General features: G+C 44.2%; 1 protein-coding gene across 1 annotated transcript in view; it reads right to left on the bottom strand.

Moving 5' to 3' along the window:
* The window catches only part of ARMC9 (armadillo repeat containing 9), a 442,743-nt gene that overhangs the window by 23,394 nt on the left and 402,832 nt on the right, over positions 1-16,517 (bottom strand). Inside the window, exons 21-23 of the mRNA XM_078667778.1 lie at positions 15,225-15,340; positions 10,849-10,985; positions 6,447-6,579 (exon numbers count right to left, since the gene is read on the bottom strand). Coding sequence (XP_078523904.1) covers positions 6,447-6,579; positions 10,849-10,985; positions 15,225-15,340 — 386 coding nt within the window. The remainder of the gene's footprint in view (positions 1-6,446; positions 6,580-10,848; positions 10,986-15,224; positions 15,341-16,517) is intronic.

Raw genomic sequence — 16,517 nt, 5'->3', positions numbered from 1 at the left:
AGCTAGTTCTGTGAGCATATTGAGCATTATGTGTCAAGCAGGCTGTTCCGCTCACTTATCTAATTCCAAGCATCTGATGCGCTACCAGAGGCAGATGAAGACTTTCTCCGTAGACCCCTCTCCGGTGGATATCGCTCTCAATCCTAATCCATGTGCGAAGAGAAATGGACCACCAGGCCTTTCCTGGATAGCCTAAAAGATTTGGTGTAGTAGCTTGGGCTGCTGATGTCTGTGGAGCTTCAGCTCGGAGGCAGGCGATTTACAGGCTGAATAGACAAGCTTGAAAATTCAGAGTCTGAGAAAGGCATGAAACTGGATCTTCCTCTGAAACAAAACAGCCGTTGCCAGCTCGCTATTCAGCGAGAAGGCAATTGTGCAAAAAACAGCCTCTAGGGCAAAACAGCACAAGGAAGACAATAACATAAGCATGGATCGCTTGTGTTCCTACAATGAGCATTGCTGTGCAGTGAAAGTAACTGAGAAGATCAGCCGCACACCATGGAACAAAAGACCAAGCAACCAGAGATGGGAAATTGCCCATAGGAGTGGCGGACAATAGCTAATCCGATCACACTGGAGGGATGAGACTTCACCTGATGCAGAATTATCCAATGATGCCAGAAGAATGAGAAACATTTACCCTTTGCCACTATTCGGCTTTCAGTCAAAGAAGATCAGCCCTTTGGAAAAGATTGTGCATGGGCTGTAAATGTTTCCACTCAGGAGCCATTCCACACAGCAACAATCCTTTACTGGTTAAAAGGAAGCATCCTTTACCAGCATCAGCCAAGGTTAACTTGGCAAGGTTCAGTATCTAACACAATGCAACCCACGAACGAACCTCAGAGGGCCAGTCATCAGTGAGGCTGAGCGAATGTACTTGTACATTTAATGAAAAATCTGCCATGATTTCAAACACTTAATTGTCCTTCCCAGACCACTTTCCTACCTGGGGACCCCATACCCCGGGCCCCAACATCTTTATATATGGGGAAGGTGGCATGCGGCCCCCTCTACAGGCTGATTTCGGCCCTTGGAACTTCATCTCCCGACATCTTTTAGAGGAGAGGTGGGCACGTGCTACCCATCCCCGGGGCCCAATGTAATCTTCAGGGTAGGGAGGCATGCAGCCCCCTCCACAGGCCATTTTTGCCCATGGGGACCCATCCCACAGGGCCCAACACATTTTTTTAACAGGAAGGGGGCTACACGGCACCCTCCCCTAACCTGTAAAAGTCCAGGGGATCCCATTCCCCCCAGGAAGCTAAACTTTTTAAAAGGAAGGGAGGCCATGCCCCCTACCCTCCCAAAAGCCATTAATGTCCCTAGGGCACAGCTTTCCAAACTTTTCATGTTGGTGACACACTTTTTAGACATGCATCATTTTCGCGACACGGTAAGGCAGTGTAGCAAGCATAGTGTGTGAGCCCGAACCCCCTAAGTGGGCAAATGGTGGATTTTCAAGCAAATTTGAGAAAGCAGGAAGGTTAATAAAGCAATTGTGAATCTGTTCTAACAAAGACAGTGACCGGCAAAACTGGGTGTAAGGTTAGGTTTGTGCCTGAAACAAGAATATAATGATGCACACATTGACACATGCCCCAGTGATTTGCGGCACAAAAAGGGCGGGTGCACGCACTGCCAACCCTTTCAACCATGCACAAAGTCTGACTGCTGCCACGTCTATGAAGGGCCATATATAATTTTACATTTCAAAATCTACTCGGCATTTCCAACGCAGCCCATAAATGGGACTGATTTTGTAGAAAGTCCAAGGGAATGGGGAGACAGACTCAAATTGACTGACTTTGTTACCCCGCCCCCAGAAGATCTCCTAAAAATTTGTAGATCTGTGAGGTCGGGTTCTCCACAGGACCCTACCACACCTAAGCGTCTGGCAGATAGTCTGGTGGTATTAGAACCTTACATCAGACATATATTAGACGTGTCTTTCAGCACCAAGACCGTACCTAAAGATTGGAAAAAGGCGGTGGTTCTACCCTTAAGGAAGAAACCTACTATCAGTTTCGAGAAACTAGAGAACCTCTGTCCTATTTCACTCCTAGCCTACCTGGCCAAAGTAGCTGAAAAAATGGTAAATATACAATTGATGGACTTTGTGGAAAGGGCTGCCTTATTACATGATACTCAGTTCGGCTTCCGACCTCATCATTCAACGGAGTCTGCACTCCTAACAGCGGTGGAGGCCCTACGTCAGGGGACGGATGAGGGTCATACCATGGCCCTCATCCTATTGGACCTGAGTGCAGCATTCGACACTGTAGCTCATACCACCTTGCTACAGTGTCTGAATAACGGAGGAATATCTGGAGCTGCACTCCAATGGATCCAATCCTTCCTGACTGGGAAAAGCTTCCAAGTCCGCCAGGGTGATTACTACTCTAGAGACATGAGATTGGGACAGGGCGTTCCCCAGGGATCGTCCCTGAGCCCAACCTTGTTTAATCTTTATGTATCTCCAGTGGCTTCGATCGCCGTGAGTCATGGATTGAACATTGTGTCATACGCCGATGACAGGCAGCTGGTTGTCTCCCTCTCACGTGCACCCGGTACTGCTATGGACAGTTTCAGGGCTTGCATGCAAGATCTTGCAACCTGGATGTCCACCAACTGCCTTAAATTAAATGGCAACAAGACTGAGGTGCTCGTGGTAGGGAGGAACCCATCTGTTTGGTCATCGGCGTGGTGGCCTCCATGCCTAGGTGAGGCTCCTACGCCCCGTCAGGAAGTTAAAAATCTTGGCGTCTGGCTCGATGCTGACCTGTCTTTTGGACCCCAGATAGACCGAGTAGCAGGTGTCTGTTTTGGCGTCTTGAAAACCTTACGGAAGGTTCTTGTCCTCCTTCCTAGGTCCGCTCGGAAAACGCTGGTACATGCCCTCGTGACCTCACGCCTAGATTACGGCAACCTGCTATACCTGGGAGCCACTTGCAAGGCAATGAATCGGCTCCAGATATTACAGAATGCGGCTGCCCGCCTTGTTTTAAAAATCCCAAAAAGATTGGATTCTAAAGCTGCTCTTCAGACCCTCCACTGGTTGCCAGTGAGAAGCAGAGTGGAATTTAAAGCCCTCTGTACCTGTCACCGTATTCTTGCTAAAAAAGCGCCAATACCACTTCAGAACCGAGTTTCCAAGTACGTACCATTACGTACTTTGCGCTCTTCAAATGGAGGCCTACTTAAGGTCCCCAGGGTTAAAAGGGCCCGCATGGGAGGGCGCTCTTTCCGACATCTGATAGCGAAGAGCTGGAATGCCCTGCCTCCTAATCTACGTCTGGACTCATCTGAAGCCAGCTTTCGGAAGAACTTAAAAACTTACCTGTTTACAAGATAACAGAGCTCTCTCCTCACTTTGGCTTGGAGTGAATTTCAGCTGTAGCGCAGGGACACGCTCACGAGCGTAACCAAGCGCTTTACAAGCTTCCCTTATTATTATTATTATTATTTCAGTGTTGAAAGTTAAAATCACACATTTTCACCTCCCAGTATTGCTTGTGAAAATTGTCCATTTTCACATTTTTAAAATTGTCCTTCTAGGTGTGAGTAGAAATAAAATATGTACGCAAAGGTAATGCTAACCATACTTACAGTAACTTGAATTTCCTTCCATAGGCTAACATTGACTGGTTTCACTTGGAAATTCTTCTAAGTGTGGAGTTTTGGGACTTTAAAAAATTCCTCAAAAATCAGCCGAACTACGAATTCCGATTTACTCACCTGTTATCAGGAGATACCTCAGTGCTGCATCTTTCAGCCCATTAGTGATCCTGAAAAGTAATTCTAACCATACTTACAGTAACTTGAATTTCCTTCCATAGGCTAAAATTTACTGGTTTCACTTGGAAATTCTTCTAAGTGTGGAGTTTTGGGACTTTAAAAAATTCCTCAAAAATCAGCCGAACTACGAATTCCGATTTACTCACCTGTTATCAGGAGAGACCTCAGTGCTGCATCGTTCAGCTCACTACTGTTCCTGAAAAGTAATTTTAACTGTACTTACCAGTAACTTGAATTTCCTTCCATATCCATATCATTGCCTGCTATATAAAATATATATAAATTAAAAAAATATAAAATAAAAATAAAAAATATTACAATTTCAATATTTTTAAAAACATTCTTTTTTCAATTTATATAAAAAATATGTAATGTAATTAAAAAATAATATATCTAAAAATAAATACTTTCAAACAATGTAGTAAATCAGTATAAATTCTTTTAACAATTAATACATTTAAAAATTATCATTTAGAAAACCTTTGAAATTCACTGAAAAACCATGGGTTTCAGCCACGTTATAGTTAGGAATTAGCATTTAAAAAAAACTTAGAAATTCACCGAAAAAACCATAGGTGTCAGCCACGTTATAGTTAGGAATTAGCATTTAAAAAACCTTGGAAATTCACTGGAAAAAACCATAGGTTTCACACTTGTTATAGTTAGCTGGACATTTCACTCATACAAAACCATTGAAATTCCCCCATTATAGTTAGTTCAGCTAACTATAACTGGCGCGCCCGGCAATGCACTGCTGATGACATCACATATTACATCACTCATGACATGGTCAGTGACATCACTCATGACATCACTGATGACATCTCAAATGACATCACTGATGGCATCACAGATGACATCATCCTTGTGAAAGAGTGGCAGACCTCAGTGTAATATAACCTTTGATACACACATTCAAAAATAGAGACTAACATTTTCAAAACAATGGAGATACCAATACCAGTTACAACAACCTATTCAGTAATTCCAACATCTACATACACATCCACTCATTCACCAACAGTTCTATATAGTCACTCATACATGTACTCACTCATCATAAGTACTCATACAACTATACATCCTGTTACACACCGATACTCATCCATAGAGGTACTCACACACATACTCACACATGCAAATAAACTATCAAACATCCATTTACTTTGCATATACAGCTATACACACACCACTACACTTACTTCTACAGAAACGTCTTATGAATGACCTACAGATATTTGTCATCATCCCCCGTTAACAAATTCTTTAGAAAACCGCAGTAATCTTTTTAAAGGATATATCTTTAGAGAAAATATATTTTCAAATATTAATGATTAACAACTCTACATCACAGTATTTATCAATCAATATCACATCTGAGTTCATTTTTGGAAATGTATTTCCCTTCATAAGGAGTCAAAATACTGGTAATTGCCTGTGCTTATTTAATAAAATCACCATCTTCAGCCCACGGTAGAAAACCTGTATTTTCATATTGTACACGTACTTGGTTTTCATAATTGAAATTCATTTAATTTCCTTTCTTTGAAGTTTATGTACTAAATCAGTTTAATTATTTTGAAAGCGATGGCCTGTTAGGTCATTCAGTGCATGAATAAAGAAACGTACCCTTGGTATGGCGAACGGGGGCAGGATCTCCGTTGTAAGAATAGAGCCTTCTGAGCCCCATGCCAGGGTGCGAGTTGAGGCAATAGCGGGTTACCGCCAGTCAATCCACCTTGTGATGTCTCATAGAATCCCTGGATGGTTTCGTAAATGTTATGAATATAATTTGTCTTTTGATTTGAGCACTTTGAGCCGCAGCAGTGACTTTTGTGTCCGGAAGAAAGCCGCAACACATTTGAGGGTTACAGGCTGAAACATGTCGACCTTTTTGTGACACTAAAGCAGGTTTAATTACTCCCACAGTGCCTTCTTGGTTTTTAATCCTAGCCCAGGGATGTCCCAATAAAGTTACTTGTGAGCCCTGTAGTTAGTTATAATCATCACATTCACTTGAACGGCTGCCCTCATCACCCCTAGCTCATCAATTGGGTATTTATTATACCTCTCTTTCAACAAAAGACCCTGAGTTCCTCCCTCTCGGTGAGGGGTTTGTAACCTATATCGTGACTAGGCATCACGGTGTCGAGGAGGTTCACAATGATGACGCATGCCATCTATGGTGGGTGAGGGAAACCGTCATTTAAAAGGCGCACTTCAACATGGTTGAACAATATTAATAGACTGAAGGGTTCCATTTTGAGTTTGATTCGCTCACTAGGGGAGCAAATCCTTGCAGGTCTCTAACATTCCTCTAGCCCTCCTTCTGTTAAAACTGGGTTACATTGTACCTGCTTTAAAACTGTCTTTAATCCAGGAAAATGTATTTCTATCCGTTCCACCAATGACAATTGTAAACGTAAAATGAGAATGTTCAAAGGTAAGCTCCAATCCAGAAGCAGGACACTGGAATTCCTTTCTCGTTCAGCCAATAGCAAAGCCTGGGATGTCAAAGTCGTATAATCTTATTATATCGTATAGCAATCTTAGTATATCTAAACATTTTTGATTATGAATTCATTCAAGAAACCAAGCCTAAAAAAAGCAGGATATGACATAGGCAGCTTTGGCTGACAATCTCTTACGTGCTGGCCTGACCGCTGCCCTTCTCCAGACTGAGGTCCATGGCGCGGGGCGAGAGTGGTTCACCGGCCCCCTTCAGGTGCTGCTCTGTTCTGTACGGTGGTGAGAACATCCTTGACGATTCGGTTTCTATAGCTGCACATTGGAGGCAATGATATTTATCAGTGTACAGTGGGATAAAATCATTTTTATAATCGTAATCCTAATTAAAATAATCCCATCAACATTAGGAGAATATCAGCAATTTAACGCCAGCATCCGTGCTCATGATCGCGTGCCGGGGTACGCTGCACCATATAGTGTACTCTAAGCAGGATGCTCAGAGATCACTTTTTTCCCCGGGCTAGAGAAATGTTAACAAATAATATCTAAAACTTTATTCCTGGTCCAAACACTTTATAGCCATGTCCATGGTATCGTGCGAGTAGGGATTCTCCTCCGCCAACTTGTAATCTCACTGTAGAGTGATAGAAAACTCCATGTTGTACCCAGAGGTGGTCCCTGTGGGCAGCATTTATAAAGACACAACCTTTTTTATTTTTTATGTATTGAGTTTTACAACAAAAAATGCAACAGGACAAAAAGCATCTATGTAATAAAGCGTTTAATCCGTAGAGTAACATTTCCATTTGCAAAATGTGAGTGAGATAAAAAGGGGGGAAATTAGTAGTAGGGAAGAGGTAAGACAAGCAAAGGATTCAACAGGGATATAGTCACTCAAAATTGATCTGCCTGTAAAATGTTGGTTAGAGCTGAAGTAGATGCTTCTGGTCAAGTCAAGTTGGTAAGTCGCTCGCCATGCTCAGTGGGGCGTACAGGTGATTCGGCACCATGCAGGAGGGGTGTAGGATAGTATATCTCCTGAGAGAGAACATTATAGCTGGGGGATCCCCCGAGTCACTGAGTATTTGGAGATAGCGTTTCAGGGGAGACCAAATTTCACTAGGTCGGGCTCATGCGGGCATCGGTTCCCAGCATGCGTTTAGCAGTTCCTGTCACATCGCGGCGTCACCCAGCCACGCCTCCCTCATAGGAGCCCGCCCCCAATCCCAATGGATGGCTACCCTGCGCTTGACGAGGAGAAGTAGCATTGGCATCAGCCGGCGGACCCCGGAGAGGACCTTCTTGACATATCCATACTAATATTATAAAGAGAGAGCCCAAACCTTTGAGGCGGGTAATCTCAGTAACCACAGCACCAATCACAACACCCAATACAGCGTTGGAAAGGGCAGTTGCAGCAGAAGGACATAGGCTATGCAGACGGCCACCATATACATTTTTTTAATTGTTTTTATTAACTTTTCAAGAAGCAGTGGTGTTCATCACAATCATACAATGCAAGACATACAATTGTACCATAGGACACCATATACATTTAAAAGGTAAAAGAACCGTGCCAGCAAAGTAGTCCCTTGTGGGCGTGTCTGCGTTGTGCTGTGGGCGTGACTAACGCTGAGGGCGTGTGGTACGGCCATCACATCGTGGGCTGAGGACGTGTGCTGGGGGGCGTGACAAACACTGGGGGCGTGTGTCCGCCCTTCGTGCCATGTGAGTCGTACACACAAGCGCCAATTACGTTGCTGCGCAGCCTCAAGGGACACGCTGGGGGCGTGACATGCTGGGGGCATGAGAAACGCTGGGGGCGTGTGTCCGGTCTTCATGCCATGTGAACGGAATTGCGCCGCATCAAGGGGCACGCTGGGGGCGTGTGCTACGTTCCGCCCTTCATGCCATGTGGGTCGTACATTAATCAGAAAATCGTCTGCTGTGGCCGTGTGCTGGGGGCATGACAAACGCGTTCAGCTGGAGGCCTGGTAAGTAACATTACTGCAGCCTCTCCTGCGAGCTGTTACTGAACGCTCTCATTCAACGAAATTAGACGTGCCTGCTACCATCAACCAGGGCTCTAGCCGGGCTCAGGCGGCGGATCAGTACACTAATTACACGCGCCTGATAACATCAACCAGGGCTGCAGCTGGGCCTCAAGCGGGGGAACACGCGCCTGCTAACATCAAACAGGCCTGCATCTGGGCCTCAAGCGGGGGAACACGCAAATGAGCGTGTCTGCAGGGACAATTACTGCAGCCTCTCCTACTCGGTGTCACTGAACTCTCTCATTAAACGGATTTACCCGCGGCTGATAACTCTCTCATTCAACGACATTACACGCGCCTGCTAACATCAACCAGGGATGTAGCTGGGATCAGGCGGCGGATCACTACACCAATTACACGCGCCTGCTAACATCAACCAGGGCTGCAGCTGGCCCTTCTCCGTCCCTAGTCTAATGAAACAAAAAATGTTGTCTACCGCGAGATTTTAAAATAAATTGCCTTGCCAAATACACACATTACACACATTCTATTTCATACCCGGACAACGTCGGGACGGGCTGCTAGTCCTAAATAAAGACAGATCCTTAGTGTGTTTTCTCTGCCTCTTCCTGAGGCTTAGATTCCGCGATGGTGTAAACGTTTGGTGCTCCAGCTGCAGTCTGGCAGCGTCGGAGTCTAGAGATCGTGGCGGCTGTGAGCCGGGGATAGAACGCATGCTCATGGGGTGAAGGTGCTGACTGCACAGAAGGCAGACCAACTACATCATCAGGTTTTATTGAGTGAGTCAAACCATTCTGTAGTTGTTCGAAGAGCAAAAGTGGGGAGAAAAGTGAGGGAATGGATAATGTCTCCTTTATCACTTGTATTCATAGGCAGGACAAGGGGTTCATGTGTCAGGGAAAAAGAGAGTTTAGCGAGAAAGAGCTTGTGATCATTGGAGACACAGAGACTGAACTGAAGTTTCCGGCCATGAGAGGTAAAAAGCAATTGTAGTCACCCCGGAGGTTGAACACTGACGCAAGATGAAGATGCCACATAAGATGACAAACAAAAGCTAAGGTGTGGGGTCTGCACAAGCAACCACAAGGGGAATGCGGGAGCAGGATGAAAGGATATGCTCAGACCATGGGGTGGAGAGGTCAGGGCTGTTAGTGGGGGTGTTGTGGATGGTTTGCATTACACTATCTTACCTCATCCACTTTTTCTAAAGACACTTGGGGAGTGGGTGAACGCGGTATTATCAGTGTGGAGGGGACATCCTGTAATCCATGACCGAGAAAGGATGATGAAGGCACAGAGTGGGTAACAAGAGTGGAAAGGATTGGCAATTACAATATCAGCAATGCAGCTAAATCTGGCATTCGAGCTGCATAATCAGTGATCCCTGTGGCAAGTTTCCTTACAGCTATATGTGGTGCTGCATAGATGTGGCGTGTGGCAAGGAGGGAAGCTAGAAATGTGGGTGATGCTTGTCAATAGGTGAATATTTAAAGGTTTTGTAAGTATTGTTGTTGACACTGAATTCAGCTAGCATGGATTAGGTGAGGTAGATGTCTTTAGTGTGGTGAAATGATGTGTGCCAAAGCTGGGAGAGCAAAGGTGCCCGAGTGGTGATAGCAGAGACAGAATGGGCTTTGGTAGGCACTAATAACTTTCTGAACACTTTTTGCGTTTTGTACCTTCTCAACTCACCTCATTCATCGAAATCATAGACGTTTTTCTTTCATTGCGGCACAGAGGTCCCGGTCAGTCAATCTCATCCTTATAATGGTTGGGCCCTCATCTCAAAGCGAGGAGCAAGTGGGCAGTGTGGACTTAACAGGGACGAGTGTGGAGAGATGGTCTCAGTCAGTCAGCTTAGGGATTTGTACAGCTGGGGATCAATTCATGGAGAAACTGTGCCCAACACGGCATCTGGGTGTGTGTTCTGACTTTTTGTGATCACAGAAGTGCTTGTGCATGTAAACTATCGGTGATTGCAGGGCCTGAAGTGCACAACTGTGCATTGAAGATGATAAACCACTTAGTAAATTCAAACAACCACTGCCAACCCAACAAGAAGAGATTCATATTGGAAAACACCACCCTGCAGCTGCCGATGAGTAATGAGGGGCAAGAATAGCTGCTCATTCACACTTTTGCTGAACTCCCCGACTGCCTTATATGTAAGCATGCTAGGTCAAATCCTAAATCACATTTATCCTAACAGAGGCTGTCAAATGGTGCGCGTCACCTTCTAAAGTAAAGTCTACTGATCGGTTAAGAGGTGGTGTGTTTATGTATTCTACTGAGAAGACGTGTGTACAGACTCCAGCTAGGTCAACCCTTCAAACTGAAAGTAAGGTCTTCCTCTGCCACCTAGGCCATTGTTGATTGTGGAATATGGGTCAAAATTATAGGAACAAGAACAAAAATGTTTAGCAAACAAATCTTATGGCGAATCAGAAAATCCCCATGGCATTTAACCACACAGTAAGGGTCTGTCCCTAGAAGAGCTTTTCACACAGTACCGTGCAGCCTGTCCAGGAATCATTTCATGACACACAGTACCCGCTTCGGTACTTACATGCAGAGGACATGCAGTACTCCGAGATGCTGCTCCTGCTTCCACTCCGTGTTGGTGGTCTGGAGATTTGCTGGAACTGAATTCTGCCGTCTCTTATGGGACTTGGTGCTTGTCGTGACCTCGACGAGCTCTCTGGTCTGAGGGGAAAAAGAAAGCGTTCTGGATCAATTGAAGTGGCATGAAAGAAACATCATTTCTTTTACTAAGGACCGCAATTCATTCGCATACAAATCCTAAATTATTACTTTAATACATGCATTTTTACACTGTAGTAAACATGACTACAGATATCATTCTCTTTTTATATGTCTTCTATTTATTATAATAGTTTTACCAACGTTTTGCAATCTTTACCCATGAATTGATTTACATACTTGTAATTCTATTATTTTTTTCATTATGAAATTGCAATAAAATTCATTTAAACAAAAAAAAAGGTTACAAACAAAGAAGTCGGTGGTAGTGTTTTCCCTAAACAAAGGGAAAGCGTCCGCACATAAAGCAATATTCCTCACAGTCTAATTTAATGGGACGTATAATTAAGAGCACAATGATTATTTAGGCTGTCGGAAAAAAAGGGTGCTTTTGTGGCTTGATATACATCCACCACCAAGGATGTCAATAAGGCACAAGTGCCTAAATCACACAAAGAAAAGATAACAAGCCTACTTCAGCACTCCTATCTGTATTTAGTTAGTGTATATCCTAGATACTCATATGTCTGTATTGTCAGTCCAAACTCATTGACGTATCACACCGCCTGTGAGCTGTTAAGTCATTTTATTACTTTTGATACCTAATAAAAGAAGTTTGGAAGAATATACACTTGAGTTGGATCTCTGAATTTGGAGGTGTTTGATTACGACCATTGGACATCATATGAACTATGATTATGGACTAATAATTGATACGTCAATGAGTCTGGACTGACAATACAGACATATGAGTATCTAGGATATACACTAACTAAATACAGATAGGAGTGCTGAAGTAGGCTTGTTATCTTTTCTTTGTTTAAACAAAAAAAAAGGTACAGGTACATTCATTGGATGGTACTAAGGGAATTGTTTGAGATAACACCAACCCATCCGGACGCGATGAGTCCATTGAAGAGATTGAGATTAACCCAATCACCCACCAGCTTACTTTAGTCAATGAAAGTGCTGGAAATGACCCCAAGCCCACCGGACATCACCAGTACATAGATGGGTTGGGTAGAAGTTTATAGAAGCAGCAGATGATATGAATAACAGACTTTACCACACATGCTTTTACAAGGCATGCCTTTACCCTCCAGGCATTATAATGTGTTTTAATACCACGCAAGACTTTACCATTCATGCTTCAATAACGCAGTTTTAAACTAACAAAAACCACTGTAATTCAGTTTTTATAGTTGTCTCAAGTAACTTTAACTTGTGCTCTAAAGTAACAACAACTGGCGCCCCGTCATGGACAGTGTAGTTACAATGTCGTCATGTCGGATGTCATGGGGGATGTTATCATTCCAGCCATTGAACATGCCTTCAGGGACGTAATATGGGAGGGTACAAGCAGTGCCTGGCCAAGCCGCCACCCAGTGAAGTTCAGCAAACCCATACGTTTCTGGAGAGTCTAGGGAGGTGCGATATCCGTGGATAACCCAATGTTTTCTGACCCAGATGCCATGCAAACACTAAGCTTTGGCTAAAATCACACATATTCTGAGATGGAAAGTTCCCATAATCTATGGGGATCCACAAAATACCTACCTCCCAGCTTTTCCACGTTCATGTCGATAAAAACGACAACCCACTTGTGTGGCTAGGCCTATGGACCACCACAGGAAAACATTATAGTTTCCATTTCAGTCAAAGCCACTTTTCCCACACCTAACACTCTCGAGGTAAAAGCTTTGGTACTTGAAGAGTGGTAATTCCGGACGTGCCTAGGGCATTTTAGGGGCAAATGAAAATATAAAATCCCCAAGAACAGAGAGTTCTTCTAGCTGGAAGCCATGGTAGAAGCGATGGAGCTATCACAACTGAGAATGTGGAATCCCATTTCTAGCATGGACTGCTCAGATCCTTTGGCTCAAGCTGAGCTTTACCAAGAAGCTCATATTTTTTGGATGAATATCCAGTTCATGAGCAGGACTTCTGTACCTAATAAAGATGATTCATTAACCCCTCCCATGCTCATAACGAGCCCAGCGCGTCATGAGCCACGGTTGCGCTGTGCTCATGACGAGCTGAGCTCGTCATGACCTGCCCGGTGCTCACACGCGGGGACAATTCCCCTGCTGTGCTGAGCGTTCTAAGAAACGGGCGTGGTCGTGACGAGCTCAGCTCGTCATGAGCACAACGCCACCGTGCTGCATGACGAGCCGAGCTCTTCGTGAGCACAGGGGCGCTGTGCGCGCCCCCCAGCAAAGCGGGGGAATTACCCCCGCGGCCCAGGGGTTAAAACAAAATATGAAATGGTTGGGGCTTATCAGCTGGAGACAATTCCTTTCAGAAGAATGTGAAAGTAAAACTCAAAACTAGAATGAAACAATGAATCAGAGCAGTGATTCCAAAGCTGGGGGTCGCGACCTACTAGTGGGTCCTGAGCAAAATCTTGTTGGGCCGAAAGTTCAAGCAACAAATAAAAAGGCCTTTAAATGTTGTATTTATCTTGTCACATTTGCTGCGCTTCAAAGACATTGGTTAAATGCCAGGCTATGTCTTCTAACAACATTGCTGCTTATTTTTTTAACATAGGGATTGTTATTTAGAAACTGTTGTCACTGCAGTCGGAGAAATAAAAGTAAAGTGAATTATGTGACAATCTTGCTGGGGTATGGAGTGTGTAAAAGAAAAGGTTGTAGGATTTCATTTTTTGGTAACAAATCAAAATTTAAATATCTGTAAATCAACTGTACACATTCAGCAGTTGGTAAAGAAAAATTAAGCAACTTTTTTGTAATTCTGAAGTGTGATGGATGGAAAGATTTTAATAGGATCAAAACAAATCAAACCTCTTTACTTGGAGATTCAGAAATGAGAAATATTCACTGAAACCCGACCACCACACTTTATCATTTGTGCGCAATATAGTTTTTATCAGTGAAACTGTATTTCTGAGCAAATTTAGAGTCCATTTCATTGGAACAGGTGTTGTCCACAAATGACTGTGCACTGCCACTTGATGTTTGGTTATATTTAAAAAATCGCCCAGTTCACGTCCATTAAAGGTAGGTGGGTCGCAAACGTTTGTGGTTCTGGAAAGTGGGTGGTGGTTCTAAAAAGTTTGGGAAGCACTGAATCAGAGGGGGAATGGGGACATGACCACCCCACTTCAGTTGGTCCAACCAAACTAATCCAAGGAGCTCTTTTCTTAGCAATTATCCATGTTTCCAAGTCATTAGGTGTTGAACTGAGGCGGCAGGTGGTGCACAAGGCCTGTAGCATGCTGGGAAGCCTACCTTCTTCATGTCTTTGAAGCCAAGCCCTCTATAGTTATTTCCAAGCTTTGTGTCTTCAATGAACAGGATTCATGCATCTCTCTGTCTTCTACACACATAAATCACACCACACACTTTGGGGAAAAGGAGCCCACTTAAGAAAGGAGCAGAATGGGTTTAACAGGTGAGGCCAGTAGTGCCGCCCACATTATGGAGTCCAGATAAGAATAATCGGCTCCAAGAAAGCGCAATGTCCCGGTAGCTGGGTAGGCATGGGCAATAGCCCCCTTAAACTATCGCTTGTGCTGCACCCTGCCTGTGCCAGTAGCTACCAGACAAAGAACCAAGAGGAATTGCTTTTTGTGGACTCACAGCTTGTCAAATCCAATGATGCTAAATCCAAAGCAAACATAAAATAAGTTCTACGGCAGGGTGGCAGAAGTTTTTCAAGTTAAGCAAGAACTTGTGTCCCTCAACTATCAAATACAATGTGCTGAATGAAGTGTTAGCTGAAACACATAATTGAACTTACTGATTATTAGTTTTAGCTGCAGTACTCACCTTTCAGCCTGTTTTTTCAATTTCACAATTTTTTCCCATTTTCCTACTCACCCAAGGACTGGTCCTTGCTTCCACTCCACTTTATATGCAGGACCTCCACCTCCCCCCCTATTGATAGCAATCCAGGCGTCCATTCCAACCGCTGGGTGGTCTGCAGTTTGGCCGGCAACAGTTTCTGGCCAAAGTGGTAACCGTGGGAGATGTGGGAATGCCTCACTTCCAAAGCACACCTCTCCCTGGACCTTTCACCAGGTTAAAGCTACTGAAATGTGTGGGTGTGTAATGGATGAAAAATATGGGCATTAGTGTTAAAAAATGGGTGCTATAAGGCATTCCTATGGTATTCCCCATGTTTAGCAAAATAACCTCACCATCCAAGTGAAAGACTTACGGAGGGTAAGCAGCTCGGTGGTAACTAGGGGTGACGGGTCTCTGTAGAGGTTCATCGATGCTCTGATGGACTCCAGGGAACATCTTTTTCTTCGCCTTCTGCGAGTGTGTCATAATCTGTGATGAGTAAACAGGAACAAGAGGAAGCAGTGAGTGGAATTCTGGGAGCTAAGACACCAACAACCATTACTTCATTTGTGACTGCTTCTCCTTCCATAAACGACCCAGACACCTCCGGTTCGCAGGACTCCAACTCACACACATCCCACGCATACACAGAATGAGGATGAGGAGAGCGAAAAGGCGTTTCCTTGCATTGCTCCTAAAGGGTAGGCGACCTGCCACTCCACGTCAGGGTCTCCTCCTCTCTTCTTGAATTCCACAAGAAGCTGAAAACCTGACTTTTCAATTAACGAACCTACCATAGTCAGCACTGGGCACCTATCCCGGCTCAGTGACAGGATACCCTCGCAGGTGACAGTGCACTTTACAAACACACATAACATTCGAGGAAATACATTGAAAGTTGAATACAGTTTTCCAGAAGGTTTGTAATGTCTACCTGCCAATGAAGAATTCTGCCACAAAGCAGACAAGACACAACTTGAGGTTGGGCAAGTTATCACTGACATATGACGATACACTTATATTAGAAAGCAATAAGGAGGAACCACTTGTAACAACTCGTTCGTAGATATCAGGTCAGCCATAGCAATCAAGAAGAAATTCACATGACATTATGATAGCAGTTCCATTCTTCTTCTCTACCCGTCTATCCAAGTCTTCATTTCATCAGTGTCTCATTGTCAACTGTGCTGCAACCCGTGCTTAATTTGAGCCAGTGGTTTCCGGTGCTTGGTTACGGCACTTAATTGTCAACACTGGCACATATGACAGTCTACCACATAGTGGCGCTGCTTGCCTAATTTAGAGATAAGAACAACAGTTGTTTATTCATCCACTATACAATAAAATTACTATGATCTGCCACCCGAGCCACTCTTATAGCTTTAGGGTCCTGGAATAGTCTGAACTGTCTCACTTGTAGGAACGTGATGGTTAGTAATGTTGGTACTGTCCCTGGCAGTGGTTGCAATGGTAATGGGTGGTGCAAACGGCAGTCGCCTCCAGAAGAGGGCCTGGCACTTATGTTTTTTTACAAATTAAGCACTGGGCCTGCAACCAGTAGTGATATCCAGCAGACAGCCTTACCTACAGCAGCAGCAGGGGGAAGAGGAAGGAAGGAAATGGTCTACATGCGGGATACATCTTAAAGGTTTCCATGATGGTTTTG

The sequence above is a fragment of the Lissotriton helveticus genome, chromosome 11 (assembly GCF_964261635.1).
Source record: "Lissotriton helveticus chromosome 11, aLisHel1.1, whole genome shotgun sequence".
Lineage (NCBI taxonomy): Eukaryota > Metazoa > Chordata > Amphibia > Caudata > Salamandridae > Lissotriton > Lissotriton helveticus.
This window is presented reverse-complemented; position numbering and strand designations above follow the sequence as displayed.